Consider the following 14,682-nt stretch of genomic DNA (forward strand, 5'->3'; position numbering starts at 1 on the left):
GATTACTGCTATTGTTATTAGTTATTAATTCCATACCAGAATTTAGGTCTCAAATCAAACTTTGTGTTTTCTTCCGTATTATACACAAAAGGAAAGTAAATTATTCTATGTATATATTAAAATTAAGAATATTCTAGGGTTAACAAAATCTATAATGTATTGCAGAGTGTGATTTTATATTTCTGTCTATGATACTAATACAAGGAGAACAGTGAATCAGGAAAAAAATTGATTTTTGTGGCTTAATAAGTGTATGACCTTAAGCCTGTAAAATTAAATTCTAGTGGAAGGTAATTTTGTGCTTCTGATGATTATTTTTGAGCATGTCTTTTATCTATTATAAAAAAAACTTGGATTGTCTTATGTTGCATATTTCATAAGTAATTTATCATTGGCACCTACTGAAATACTAATACTATATTAAATTATTATATTTCATAAGTAAATAGCTGTAATCAAGTAATTACAAATTGATGACATTTCTGAGCTGAAGAAAACTTTCTCATTTCTGTCTAGAAATGGAAAAATGGGAAATGTTCCTGTGAAGTCATGTTTAGTTGTAGTTATATAAAAATGTATTTGTAAATACTAAATGATAACATCATATTCTAGAGAGTATTAATGTTTATTTTTACTCTTTGCCTTATTATAGAGAGAACCACGAACCAGAAAGATTGGGTTTAAATGGAATAGCAGAGACAACAGTAGCTATGGAAGTGACATAACCTGAAACATGTGGCTTTGACCTGTGCTGATGATGTGCGGTCATTCATATTCCAGCTGAATGCAAAAGGTGACACTCTGTGGATCACAGAGTGTAACAATGGACCTAAATGGACTACAGTATATCGGATGTTAAACCGATATATGATGTATATTTTGTAAAATTGGGAAAATCACTACCTTGTAAAATAGTTTATTTGTATCATCAATATTATTTCTGTTACTTGAATAGTAGATATTCATCATCATGCTTTTGCACTTGAATTTGCAACTGAATGGATTTTAAAAAATAATTCTTTAATGGGATCATGAGCATGAAATGGGATCCTGCATCACTTGTTTTAACTATTTATTTTGCCATGTTTACATTTTGTATCTTGTAAAAATAAATCCAACTTTGTGTCTAAAAAGTTAAAGATTCATAGCTAGGAAATGAAATTCTTGTAATTTTTTTCTAAAGGAACTGTAAAGTTTTCACTTGGTTCATTTTGTTTCACAATTTGACTAGATGGACTTTTTGGTAAATACTTTAGTGGCATTTCACTGTCAAATATGAAGTTCAAGGCAAAATAGTATTTTCTATTACCGTGCAGGGGAAAGGGATGGATCGATACATGCAAATTTAATGTAGTAACTTCACTTTTCCATATATTTTGAATGTATATTTCTATTTATAATACCAGTTTATAAAAAACAATTACACAGAAAAAATGGACTAGGAAAAATTATGCTTCTAGCACATTTAAACTGTGCAGATATGAAAATTTTTCAAGGATTACATTTTATCTGAAGACTGCATATTTTAACTGGCTTTAAAACTGTAACTCACCACATAAAAGATATTTTACCAGGTATGTATTGCATTATATCATTGCAATAATTATTGGAAGTCTAGATATCGAGCCATCCCAGGTGTTGGGGCGGGGTGGGGGGAGGGTTGTGGCAAGATTGTCTTTTCAATTTTGGAGAGTTTTCCTGTGGCTACAAGGCAAGTAACGGGTTGGAAAAAGTCTGACTGTAAGCGTTGGACACCTTCATAGTGTAGTGTTTTAGTGACTTTTTTTATACGGTTCTTGTAAATTAGATACGTGTAGTGGTGTTTCAGAATGTTTGTTTATGCACTAGTTCAGACAACTTTCCCTGTTACTTGTTCTTGATAAGTGAAAACTGCAGGGAAATAAAAAATACATATCAAAACATGGACATGCTGCATATGTGTTTATTTCACAATGTGCACACAGTATAAGTGGAAATTTAAGGGAGATGATAGCACTTAACAGCACTTTTCATTTTCACAGTGCTTTCTAAGCATTAATGGAAAGAATATAAGCAGCTCATCTGTGGGCACTATTGGGTTTCAGATAATCCAATATAAACTACCTTTGATATGAAAAGTTCTTAAAATATTTTACAGAATGTAAGTAATTTGCAGTATACTAGTCATTGAAATCTCATAAATGAGCCTCATTTTATAAATAAAAATTTAGAGTAGAATTATATTGCAAGGGGGTTTTGTCAAGTAAGTACTGGGAAATGTAAATATTTTTAATGAATATAATTAAAACCATTTCAAACTTAACATAATTTTATACTTTACATTTTTTATATCTGCAGTCCTGAAAGTTGTAAATTGATATGTCAGTTGAATTAATGGGCCAAGATTTCTGCTGAGAGTGGTTTTTATTCAGGTCCTAAATATGTAAAGCAATTTATGGTCAAAACCATAGGAAAAAATAAATTTAATCTCTTCATTGGTTGTGACCTGATAGGATCCATGCTCATTTCTGCCATACTACCTCTGGAGTTACTCATTGCTGATTATATAAAGGAAATAATTTTGATTTGATATGTATTATGACTGTGTTCATTCTGCTCATAGTTGGATGTATCTCCTTGCTATTAAGAACTTAAAACTTTAGTGCCAATTTCAGTGAAAGCTTTTTTTCCCATTTTACTGAAGTAAAGCATGAAGTGAATTTGCCTTATGTGATATATGTTATAAATAAGTAAAACAAAAGAACTATCCATTTGTACAGTTTCTGGAGGTGGTGGCAAATCCAGAACTTATCAAAGACTGATGACCAATTTATCTGTTCCTTTTAAAGTAAAATAGAAAAATAAGCCTTCCTTATTTTGGTCATTGTAACTGTTTCATGGGTGACATTTCAGTTATTTTCATACACGTTTCTCCAGTGATTTTCAAAAAATTCACAGATACTCGTTTTCATTTTATTAAATTAAAGAATAATTTCTCCTTTTGCACTGGACAGTACCACCACCTCTTGGTTTTCTGAGGAAATTAGTGTTGGTACATGGAGTCCAGTAAGCTTTTAGAATCATTGGAGAATATGTTTTGTTCGAGGGGGATGGGGGTGGAAGGTTTTTTTCATTTTGTTATGTTTTTAATTAACAAAGGGGTAAATTTCATGTGCTAGGATACCCTTTAATTCAATATAGATAAAAATATTTATAAACTATATTTTCTGCCTTCCTAAAGAGAGTACTCCCCTTCCTTTCCCAGTAATTCAAGGTAATGATTATGATGTAGTTCCAGGTATATTTGAAGATGTGTTACCTGTAATTCTTTTGCAAAAGACCAAGGGAAAAACAAAAAGATTTGGAGGGCATATTTAAAAAATTATATATATATATATAAAACATACACACATAAACTGGCTTTTTTTACAATAGGGAATACAGTATTTGCAACTTTCTTAGTGTTTTTTTTCTTACCAAGGCTGTTTTGGGGATCGGGGGTGGGAGAGAACAGTAAAGGAGAACTGACATTTCAGACACTTTTCCCTAGTATGTACCACTGTATTTGAGTGTGATGCTATGCTTTTCAACAGATTTTGTTGATCAGTAATACTCTTGTGACTGAAGTGTTTTGTTGTCTCAACTGAGTTAGCAAACTTATAAATTTTAAAAGGTAAGGATATCTTAAATGATTCTGAATATTATATCCTGTAAGAAAAGATGTTTCTTACCACTAACAGCAACATAATAATAGCTAATGTCATGAAGTATGTAGCATTCTCTCTTAGTGACATTTCCATTTAGTCCTAACAACAACTCTGTAAAGTATTATTTTTCCCATTTTACCCATCAGGGAAAAGAAGATGAGAGAGGTTATAACTTACCCCATGTCACATAGCTGGTAAGTCATTGAGCGAGGAATTAAACCTAGGTAGTCACCACACTTCTAAATACTGCCTCCCATCTTTAACACAAAAGAAAGCCTTCTCAAAGAAGTACTTACTAAATTTCTCAGTCCACTGATAAGCAGCATCCATGGCAGAGTTTTAAATTTTGTTTAGAAGACAGCCTCCTCTACCCCACTCTTAACACTGCCAGCCTGAGTATGAGACGCAGCTGTGGTTTCTAGATATCTGCTGAGCAAACCCAAAGCCATCAGTTTTTTCTCCTCTGTCTACCAGACCCAGCCAGTAAGTGCTAAAGCTCCCAATTAACGTAAGGCATCTATATAAGATGAGAAAGTTCCTGCAACTCCATAAAGGAGACCACACTAAGAAGCTTGATGGAGGTGTGCATGCAGTACACGTGTCATTGGTTGCTCACCTAGGAAGTAAATGGTGTGGAATCCAAGGCTGAGCATACAGTTAGTCTAGGGCTCTTCTTTTTTTCCTTTTAGTGGGGAGGTCACTGATGTCATCAAGGCTGACTGGACAATTGTATTACATCATGTAAAGTAGCTGAGCTTATGAGGAAGAATTCTAACTAACTTCAATGATTGCAAGTCTCAAGGGCACAAGAATTATATATTTTTTAGAGGAGAGGACAATGGGGGAAACAATCAGGATATAGTATGGTAGAATATCAAGAGAATTTGCTGAGCTGGGTTTTTAATCTTTTCTCTGCCATCTAATTGGCTGGTGATTTTTTTGTCTTCACATCTCTGAACTTGTGTTACACAATGAATGGGTGGAATTGGATAACCTGTAACATCCCTGCCAGCTCCAATGCTATAGGAATCTAATCTCTCTCCACCCCACCTCCCCAGGTGGCTCTCTTGCTTTCCAGAAAAATCACCTGCTTTGCTTTTCCATGGACTTAGCAGCACCATTCAAAAGGATCAGTAACAAATCAGACCCTATGTGCCCCTCTGTAACTACTTTTCCTTTAGCTATTGTCTGATGGGGGCTACTTATTTCAAATATGGACTTTTTTTTTTTTTTTTTTTTTTTGCTGTGATTTACTATAAAAGCTTGAAATTGTAGCTTAGGGAAGAGGAAGGCAACACTAAGACACATATTTCTCCAGGAATAGTTTACAGAGTCCTGTATACTTAAAGGTGTCTTGTTAGTATTATAAGATCTCCCTTCGAGTATCATTGCATAATTGAACAAAACCCTGACTACACCAGCTGACTCATTAGTATAACACTGCCGGACAAGAAGTTGTTAAAATATTTCTGAACACTGATTTTCCCTCAGTGAACACATGTTACCCTCAGGAAAACCTAGGATTTTGCAGTTACTTTTCACAGTTAAAACAAGAAACTGACTCCAATCTCCCCCCCACACACACACACACGCACAAAATAATAATTTCACCTTCAGTATACAAATCATTGATTTGATGAATAGCACTTACTAGAGTAATGATATTTTCTTTTTTTACATTTTTAAAAATTAATTTTTTTATTTTTCTTTAAGTTTCCAGTCATAAATACATAATATATGACATTTTCCATTCACTAAAGTTGAAAACCTTTAGCTGTTATTATATAGAACACTATGTCCTTCCTCTGTTTAGTTCATGGGCACAAACAGCTGCTGTCTAACCAGCACCTGTCTCATGTGCTCTTCTCACCACCATAAGTAGATTTTGTTTACTGACCAAGTCAGCCCAGATTAGGGATAGCCAAGATGTAAGATTTCAGTTTTTAGCATAAGACATCTATGTTAGTTACCTACAGCAGAGTAAACACTATTACAAACTTAGAGCAACACATATATTATATGGGTTAGGAACCTAACACAAGGCCAAAATCAAAGGAGTACCTGGGCCGCATTCTTATCTGGTGGCTCACATGGGGAAAGATCCATTTCCAAGCTCATCAGGTTGTGAAGTAAGAGGACTCCAAGCAGTGGGCACTCTCCATTGCTGGCTTTGAAATAAATTGCTATCCACAAGCTAGCAACGGAGAGCATCCACTGCTTGGCATCCTCTTACTTCAGGTAGGATCTCAGCCCTCTGAAAGGACTCACCTGATTAGATCAGGCCCCGCAGCGTAGACTTTAATTAGTTTAGTCAACCGATTAGGGGCTTTAATTATATCTGTAAAATCTCTTCACCTTGGCCATATTTTATCAGAAGCAGGTCACCAGCCTTCCCCACATTCAAGGGGAGGGAACTGCACAAAAGCATAGATACTGGGAGACAGAAATCAAGGCCAACCTAGGGTGTGTCTGCCACAACATCTGTGTAAATTGGATTAGCTCATCCCACCACCACACACCCGTTTTCCCCCGTCTCAGGACCTTGGATTAACTCTGTGTCTCAACAGAACTCATGCATTTATAAAGAAACAGTTTAAGATACTCTCTACTGCCAACATTTTGCTATTTTGCAAATCATAAATTCTACAATCCTGGATGTTACGTGGGAAAGTCAGGTCAGGACTGGAGACAAGACTGGCAGCAGCAGCAGCACCAAAGACTTTGTAGAAGGTGGAACAGATGAGGTCAGCTAGAGAAGGAGCAGACTGGGGGAAAGAAAAGTGGAACAGCAGAACCTCAGCGCCTTGGTGACCAGGGTAGGAGGTAGGAGGCAGAGGGAGAGACTGGGTAGGGTAGCAGTGGGGAGGAGGATCATCCAGGGGGTTCTAATTTCCTCTAGCAGAGCCACGCAGAGGTAGAGCACAAGGGGAAGAGGTCAGTGGCTAGTAAGAAATAAAGGTGATGAGAGTGTAGCAGCGACTAGGTAAAAAGAGGATTGAGGACAGATGCTCGGGTTGGAGATCCTGCATACAAGCCCCAACCAGTGCTTCTGGCCATCAGAGACACCTAGGAGAGCTTTTAAAAATACAGATGTGCGGCCCTCATGCCTCGCTGATTGAATCAGAATCTCCAAAGTGAGTCAGGACACTAGTCTATCATGTTCTTTTGTTTGCTTGTAGGGTTGATTGGCTGGCTGTTAGTAAACTCACCAGATGACGATTGCAGCTAAGGTTGGGAATGACTAGTCTAATCTTTCTGTCTCACAGCTGTGACTACGGACAAGTAACTTTACTGAAAACCTCAGAATGGATTCCTGCAGCTGTCTAATAAAGCAGATTAAGTTATTTCCCCATTCTCATTAGCTCCAAGGGAATACAGACGATGTCTTGCTGAGCAAGCTCTGTGGCCACTAGAAATCATGCTCATTCCTTGTTACAAATGCCTTTCCCTGGTCCTTTTAGGTTTTGAGACTGTATGCTCTAAAAATAAAAATTGGCAGTTTGTAACAGATTAAAAGTGTGGTCACTTAAATTCTCTACAACAATCGTTAAATATACCTGACACTCTCCCATCTCAAGCCATCTAAGTTCCCACATCACCCCCTACAACATCATGCTCAGTGAATTATCTCTCCATGGTGATCTAGTCACCGTTTTTCAAATGCTCATCCATTGCCAATGCTAGAGGTTTCCAGCCTCTCTAGACCATGGTTATCAATACCCCCTTTCCAATCCCAAATATTACCATAGTGTTTGACTACTAGGACAAAGCTGTCCTTAGGAAGCTGTGTAAGGAGAATTTTGTTGGCCTAACATTTACATAGCACAGGTTTTTTTTCCTAGTACCTCCTTGCCTCTTTGAACTATCTTTATCCTGGTGACTTTGAAATGTTTGTCTCTGGCCCAGAACTCTGCACTGAATTCCTATGTCCAATGTTCTGTTGATGCCTCCATACCTCCATATACCCGAACTTACCATGTGCAAAATGGAACAATGTCTTCCCTGCATTCCCCCTAACCTGTTACCCCCACCTCTCCACCCCACCACCACTGGCTGCAGTGCTCCCCATCTCGGGACATGGTACCACTAGGCACCTGTGAGTCACCTTGAGTCCTCCCTCCCTCAGCACCCCAGCCCCATTGCAATCCATTGATACATATATATATATTTTTTTTTTGAGACAGAGTCTCACTCTGTTGCCCAGGCTAGAGTGAGTGCCGTGGCGTCAGCCTAGCTCACAGCAACCTCAAACTCCTAGGCTCAAGCAATCCTTTTGCCTCACCCTCCCCAGTAGCTGGGACTATAGGCATGCGCCACCATCCCTGGCTAATTTTTTTCTATATATTTTTAGTTGGCCAATTAATTTCTTTCTATTTTAGTAGAGACAGGGTCTCACTCTTGCTCAGGCTGGTTTCGAACTCCTGACCTTGAGCAATTCGCCCGCCTCGGCCTCCCAGAGTACTAGTTACAGGTGTGAGCCGCCGCACCAGGCCCCATCGACACATCTTTTGAGACTTGCTCCAAAATGTCTGTTGACTCCATCCATTTCCTCCTGGTCCAGACTGCCACCACCTTGTCCAGACCACAGTCACCTCCAGCACTGCAGCAGCCTCATGACATTCCTGCCCGTTTCCATTCACATGGGAACAAATAGGATCCTTTAACAATCAGATTATCAATTTCCTCCTAATACCCTCCCATTGCTTCCCATTACACTTAAAATCCAGATTCCTGCCGTGGTTTAAGATCTTCCATGGACTTGTTCTTCTTTTCTCTCCAAACTCACTCTGTATACTTCCCCGCCCCCATCACCACACTCGGGCCCCCTGGTGTATCTGACCCTTGACTTTAACAGGCTGTTTCCTGCCTCAGTGCCTTTGTACAGGGACATTCTTTCTAGAACTCTCGTCTCTTTACCTTCTTATCTGTTAGACCTTGAAGGTCCCCTCTTCAGCGAGTTTCGACTCTGGTCATTCTATTTAAAGAAGTTTCTCTCTGGCCATCGTCCCCTGGCTGGATGGGACAGTTATTTTCTGTCCCGGCCTCTTATCTATGGGTGCTGTAAAGGAAATAATTGTAATGTTGTTAGTCCTTTCATCTGTCTGGTGGCCCGTAACGGGAGGAACTGTCATCTGTTTCATCTCCCCGCGCTTGGCACAGAGCCTGGCATGTGGTCGTTGTTCAAATGTCTGTTGATAAATAAGTGAAGGAATAACGATTAGTGCTATTAAACAGCGTCAAGAGGTTTCCTTTTCATCTTTTATCGTTATTTAAAACCAAACATGGTGATCATGAAACAGAGTTTTATTTCTCCTGGACTTACTAGCCAAAGAGTTTGGAAATCTAAAATAGTTTATGTTTAAAGTGATTGACCGGTAGCTTCAGAAACTGATTTTCCTTGTGACGCTTCCTTACGAGGTTGCTGCCGTCTCAAGCAGCTTTCATCCACAGGCCGGCAGATGGTGGTGGGTGGGTGGGTGGTGGCAGAAAATAGGCTTTGTTTTAAGATTCCCCAAAGCTCTTTTTCTGCTTGTAGTTGTATGGGATTGCCAGTTGTACCCACGTGGAGGAAAGTCTGGGCGCAGGCTGGGCAGCGGCTGGTTTCGTCACGGCGTCGGTGAGCTAGAAATATTACTACCTCGTCAGCGACTGCGGCGCTGTCCACATCTGGGTCTGCGACGCTGTCCACATCTGGGTCTGCGGCTACCCGGTGTTTCCTCCCCACCGCACTGCGCTCCCGGGACGTATTTTCGACAAGGGTCACATTTCAACACGGTTTTCAGTAATTTAGTCAATTATCAAAGCTTCAGCTATTTTGGAGGGAGGATGCTTGATCACACCAAAAGCCACATCAGATGTTTGCCCCAAAATGCAAACGACACGAGTGCTGAGCCGTTGATGTTGGACAGCAGTTCTCTTCCAGATGTGGCTCGTCTTGGGGTTGATGTCTCATCTAGGAACGATTCTGTCCTGGCTGCCTTTGAGGGTGCTGTTCCCCCCACCTCCCTCGCTGGACCTGAAATTCGTCTCACTGTTTTTGAAGGAGGAAAAACCCTATTCTCAAAGGCTTTTGCCTTTCCCTGTTCTGACTTAGGGAATGGGTTGAATAGAATTTTTATAACTTTTTTTTTTTTTTGAAACAGTCTCACTGTTTGCCTGGGGTACAGAGCCGTGGCGTCAGCCTAGCTCACAGCAACCTCAAACTCCTGGGCTGAAGCAATCCTGCTGCCTCAGCCTCCCGAGTAGCTGGGACTACAGGCATGTGCCACCACGCTCGGCTCATTTTTCTATATATTTTTAGTTGGCCGATTAATTTCTATTTATAGTAGAGACGGGGTCTCACTCTTGCTCAGGCTGGTTTTAAACTCCTGACCTTGAGCGATCCTCCCGCCTCGGCCTCCCAGAGTGCTAGGATTACAGGCGTGAGCCACCGCGCCTGCTGGAATTTTGATAGCTTAGCAAAGGTCCCTACTGATGATCTAGTCCATCCCTCATCTGGGACCTGGAGAGGGGAAGGAGCTTGTCCAGAGTCTCAGAGCTAGATGGCGCCTGACCTGGGACTGATGCTAGCAGGGTGCCGATTCCCGCGGGCTTTCCTTTACGTACCCTGGCTTCAAATGGTCATTTGTGCGGTTTGCAGCTTTTAGTTATAGCTTCTAATTTTGAAAGTGTCAGATGCCCATGTTATGAACATTTAGCTACACATATGTATAGGTTAGGGACTCTTCTTCTTAAATACTACATGCCTTGACACTAGAATTTTAAATGTTCATTTGCATTTAGGGTAGTATTAAAGATTATTATGTCTAAGGAGTTTATCAAGTTACACATTTTTTTTAAAAAATCCCATGCAATCTGTTTAGAAATTTTTCATATGTTCACTAATCCAGCCTAGATTTAAAGACATTTACTTGCACGTATTTAAATGAGATCTATCTTTCAAACTAGCAGTTTCTCTGGAAAGTGGCAAGTTACTAAGAGTTGTGAACTCCTGCTAATGACCCTCAAGAAGTCTATAAAGAGGATTAAAAAATCTAGACCTTCTTTTGTTTTATTTACTAATTTTGGATTAATTAGTTTACCATTTTATTCAGTACCTATTGAGCATTCAATGTGTTCAAGACACCCTTCAGCACCCAGGAGGCTGAGGCAGGAAGATTGCTTGAGCCCAGGAGTTTGAGGTTGCTGTGAGCTAGGCGTCAGCAACTTTCTTCATTGACTTGAGATGCTTGCTGCCTTTATCATATTCTAAATTTATATATATATATTTGGGTCTATTTCTGGATTTTTTTCCTGTTCCATTGGTGTTATCTATTCATGTGCCAATATTACTTTTTTTTTTATTATTTGGGCTTTATAGTATTGTAATATCTTATAGAGATAGCCTCACATGATTCTTCTTTCTGAGAGTTATTCTATTTTTTTTCCATTTTATTTTCATCTTAGTTTGGGCTGTTACAGCAAACGATCATAGACTGGGTAGCTTAGAAACAACAGAAATGTCTTTCTCACAGGTCTAGAAGCTTGGAAGTCTAAGATCAAGGTACTGGCAGGTTTGGTGTCTGGCGGGGGGGTGGTGTCCACCTCCTGATTCACAGACAGCCGGTGTCCCCCATGGCAGAAGCAGCCATGGAGCTCCTTGGACTCTCCTAGCGGGGCACTAACCTCATCCATAAGGACTCCACCCTCATAACTTAATCATCCCCCAAAGCTACTACCTCCTAATACCATCACGTTGGGGATTAGGCTTCAACATATGAATGTTGGGAGAACATTCAGTCTATAGCATTATATACAAACATTCAGTCTATAGCAATTTTCCAATATTAACTTGAGGTCATCTCATTTAGAGTATCTTTGTCTTGTTTAATGACTTTTATCTAAATTCTACCTTATATTATAACAAGGCAAGGACTCCTTTCTTTATGTTTGAGTTTTCCTGTTATACTTTTCTTTTATTGAGATGACATTCACATACCATAAAATTAACCATTTTACACTGAACAACTTAGTGATATTTACTACACAATTCGTAATGTTATACAACCACTGACTGTATATTGCTCTAAAACACTAAAGGGAAATTTGTACTGGTTAAGCAATTACTCATCATTACCCCCATCCTTGAAGCCCAATCAATCTGTTCTCTGTCTCTGTGGATTTTCCTATTCTCAATATTTTAAATAAATGGAATCATAGGTGACTTTTTGTGTCTTCCGTCTTTCACTTAGCGTAATGTTTTTAAGGTTTATTCAAGGTTGTAGTATGTATTAGTGTTTCATTCCTTTTTATGGCTGCGTAATAGTACATTGTCACTGATGGATGTTTTGGGTTTTTTCCATATTTAAGCTATTGTGAATAATGTTGCTATGAACATGTGTGCACATATACATATATTTAAGTACCTATTTTTCCATGCTTTGGGGTATATAACCAGGAGTATAATTTCTAGGTCATATAATAATTCTATCTTTAACTTTCTGAGGAAGCACCAAACTTTTCCACAGTGGCCAAACCATTTTATATTCTCACCATCAACGTACAAATGTTCCAATTTCTCCACACCCTCACGAATATTTATTTTCCTTTAAAAAAGAAAAAAACTATAGTCATTGTGGTTTTGATTTCTATTTGTCTGATGACTAAGGAAATCATTATCTTTTAATGTGCTCATTGGCTGTTTGTATATCTTCTCTGGAGAAATGTCTATTCAAGTCCTTTGCCCATTTTGAAATTATTTTTATTGTTTGCCTTTTTATGTTGAATTATAGGAGTTTTTTATATTTTCTGGATACTAGATCCTTACAAACTATATGCTTTGAAAAGATTTTCTCCCATTTTGCAGAGTGTCACTTTCTTGATAATATCCTTTGATGCATAAAAGTTTCTAATTTTGACGAAGTTCAATTAATCTATTTTTTTTCTTTTGTTGCTCATGCTTTTGGTATCATAGCTAAGAATCCATTACCAAACCCAAGGTCATGAAGATTGAATTTTACAGTTTTTGATAAAATTTTTATGGTTTCTAGCTCTTAGTTACTGATCCATTTTGAGTTATGTTTTGTATAAGAGTGAGTTAGGGGCCAGGTGTGATGGCTCATACCTGTAATCCTAGCACTCTGGAAGGCCAAGGCGGGCAGATTGCTCAAAACCAGCCTGAGCAACAGTGAGACCCCATCTCTACTATAAATAGAAATAAATTAATTGGCCAACTAATATATATAGAAAAAATTAACTGGGCATGGTGGTGCATGCCTGTAGTCCCAGCTACTCGGGAGGCTGAGGCAGAAGGATTGCTTGAGCCCAGGAATTTGAGGTTGCTGTGAGCTAGGCTGACGACGTCTCAGCACTCGCGCTAGCCTGGGCAACAAAGCGAGACTCTGTCTCAAAAAAAAAAAAAAAAAAAAAAAAGAGTGCGTTAGGGGACCAACTCCATTCTTTTGCATGTAATATCCACTTGTCCCATCCATATTTGTTGAAGAGACTATTCCTCCCCTGTTGAATGGTCTTGGCATTCTTGTACAAAATCAATTGGCCATAGATGTATGGGTTAATTTCTCAATTCTCAATTCTATTCCATTGATCTATATGTCTATCTTGTGCCAGTACCACACTGTCTTGATTACCACTGCTTCGTAGTAAATTTTAAAATTGGGAAGTGTGAAACCTCCAACTTTGTTCTTCTTTTTCAAGATTGTTTTGGGTACTTGGGGCCTCTTGCAATTCCAAGAGAATTTGAGGATCAGCTTTTCCAAATCTGCAAAAAGGCCAATGAAATTTTTATAGGTATTGCAATGAAACTATAGATTTCTTTGGGCAATATTGAAATATTAACAATATTAAGTTTTCCAAACCATGAACATAGGTTATCTTTCCATTCATGCAGGGCTTCTTTAATTTCTTTCAGCAATGTTTTGTAGTTTTCACTATTCTTTTACTTCCTTGGCTACATTTATCCCTAGGTATTTATTCTCTTGGATGCTGATGTAAATGGAATTGTTTTTTAAAGTTTCTTTATGGATTGTTCGTTGCTGGTTGGTGTATAGAAATATGAGTGATTTTTGCATGCTGACCTTGTATCCTGCAACTTTGCTGAGCTCTAGAAGTTATTTTTGTGGATTCTTTGGGACTTTCTAGATGACGTGATTTCTAGATCATGCCATCTGTTTATGGAGATAGTTTTAATTTCTCTTTTCAGATTTAGAGGAACTTTTTTTTTCTTGCCTAAATGCTCTGGCTAGAACTTCCAGTGTAATATTGAATAGCAGTGGTGAAAGCATTTGATTGCCAACCCCAGGATTTTTTTTTATTTCGGCATATTATGGGGGTACAAATGTTAAGATTATGTATATTGCCCATGCCCCCCTCCTTCTCCCACCCACCCAACACCCTATAAATGTTATTCCTATATGTCCATTTAAGTGTTGATCCGTTAATACCAATTTGCTGGTGAGTACATGTGGTGCTTGTTTTTCCATTCTTGAGATACATCACTTAGTAGAATGGGTCCCAGCTCTATCCAGGAAAATACAAGAGGTGCTATATCACCATTGTTTCTTAAAGCTGAATAGTACTCCATGGTATACCTATACCACATTTTCTTAATCCACTCATGTATTGATGGGCACCTGCAACCCCAGGATTTTTTTAACTGATTGTAGGCAAAAAGTTTTCAGTCTTTCACCATTGAGTATGATGTTAGCTGTTAGTATTCCATGAATACCCTTTATCATGTTGAGGAAGTACCTGCTACTCCTACTTTTATGAGTGTTTTTATCATGAAAAGGTGTTGGATTTTGTGAAACGTTTTTTCTGTGTCAATTGAGATGATCATGTGTAGGTTTTTTCTATAGATCTATTAATGTGGTGTATTCCATTGATCTTCTTATGTTAGACCATACTTGCATTCCTGGAATAAATCCACTTCATCCTGGTGTATAATCCTTTTAATATGCCAACGGATGTGGTTTGCTAGTATTATGCTGAGGGTTTTTGT

At 38.5% G+C, this 14,682-nt stretch overlaps 1 protein-coding gene across 1 annotated transcript in view; it reads left to right on the top strand.

Annotated features, from left to right (window-relative positions):
• Positions 1-7,512, top strand: part of EPC2 (enhancer of polycomb 2) — a 119,827-nt gene extending 112,315 nt beyond the window's left edge. Inside the window, exon 14 of the mRNA XM_012740105.2 lies at positions 653-7,512. Within this exon, the coding sequence (XP_012595559.1) occupies positions 653-725 (73 nt within the window). The 3' untranslated portion in view covers positions 726-7,512. The remainder of the gene's footprint in view (positions 1-652) is intronic.
• Positions 7,513-14,682: the final 7,170 nt, after the last annotated feature.

This window comes from Microcebus murinus, chromosome 8, assembly GCF_040939455.1.
Source record: "Microcebus murinus isolate Inina chromosome 8, M.murinus_Inina_mat1.0, whole genome shotgun sequence".
NCBI lineage: Eukaryota > Metazoa > Chordata > Mammalia > Primates > Cheirogaleidae > Microcebus > Microcebus murinus.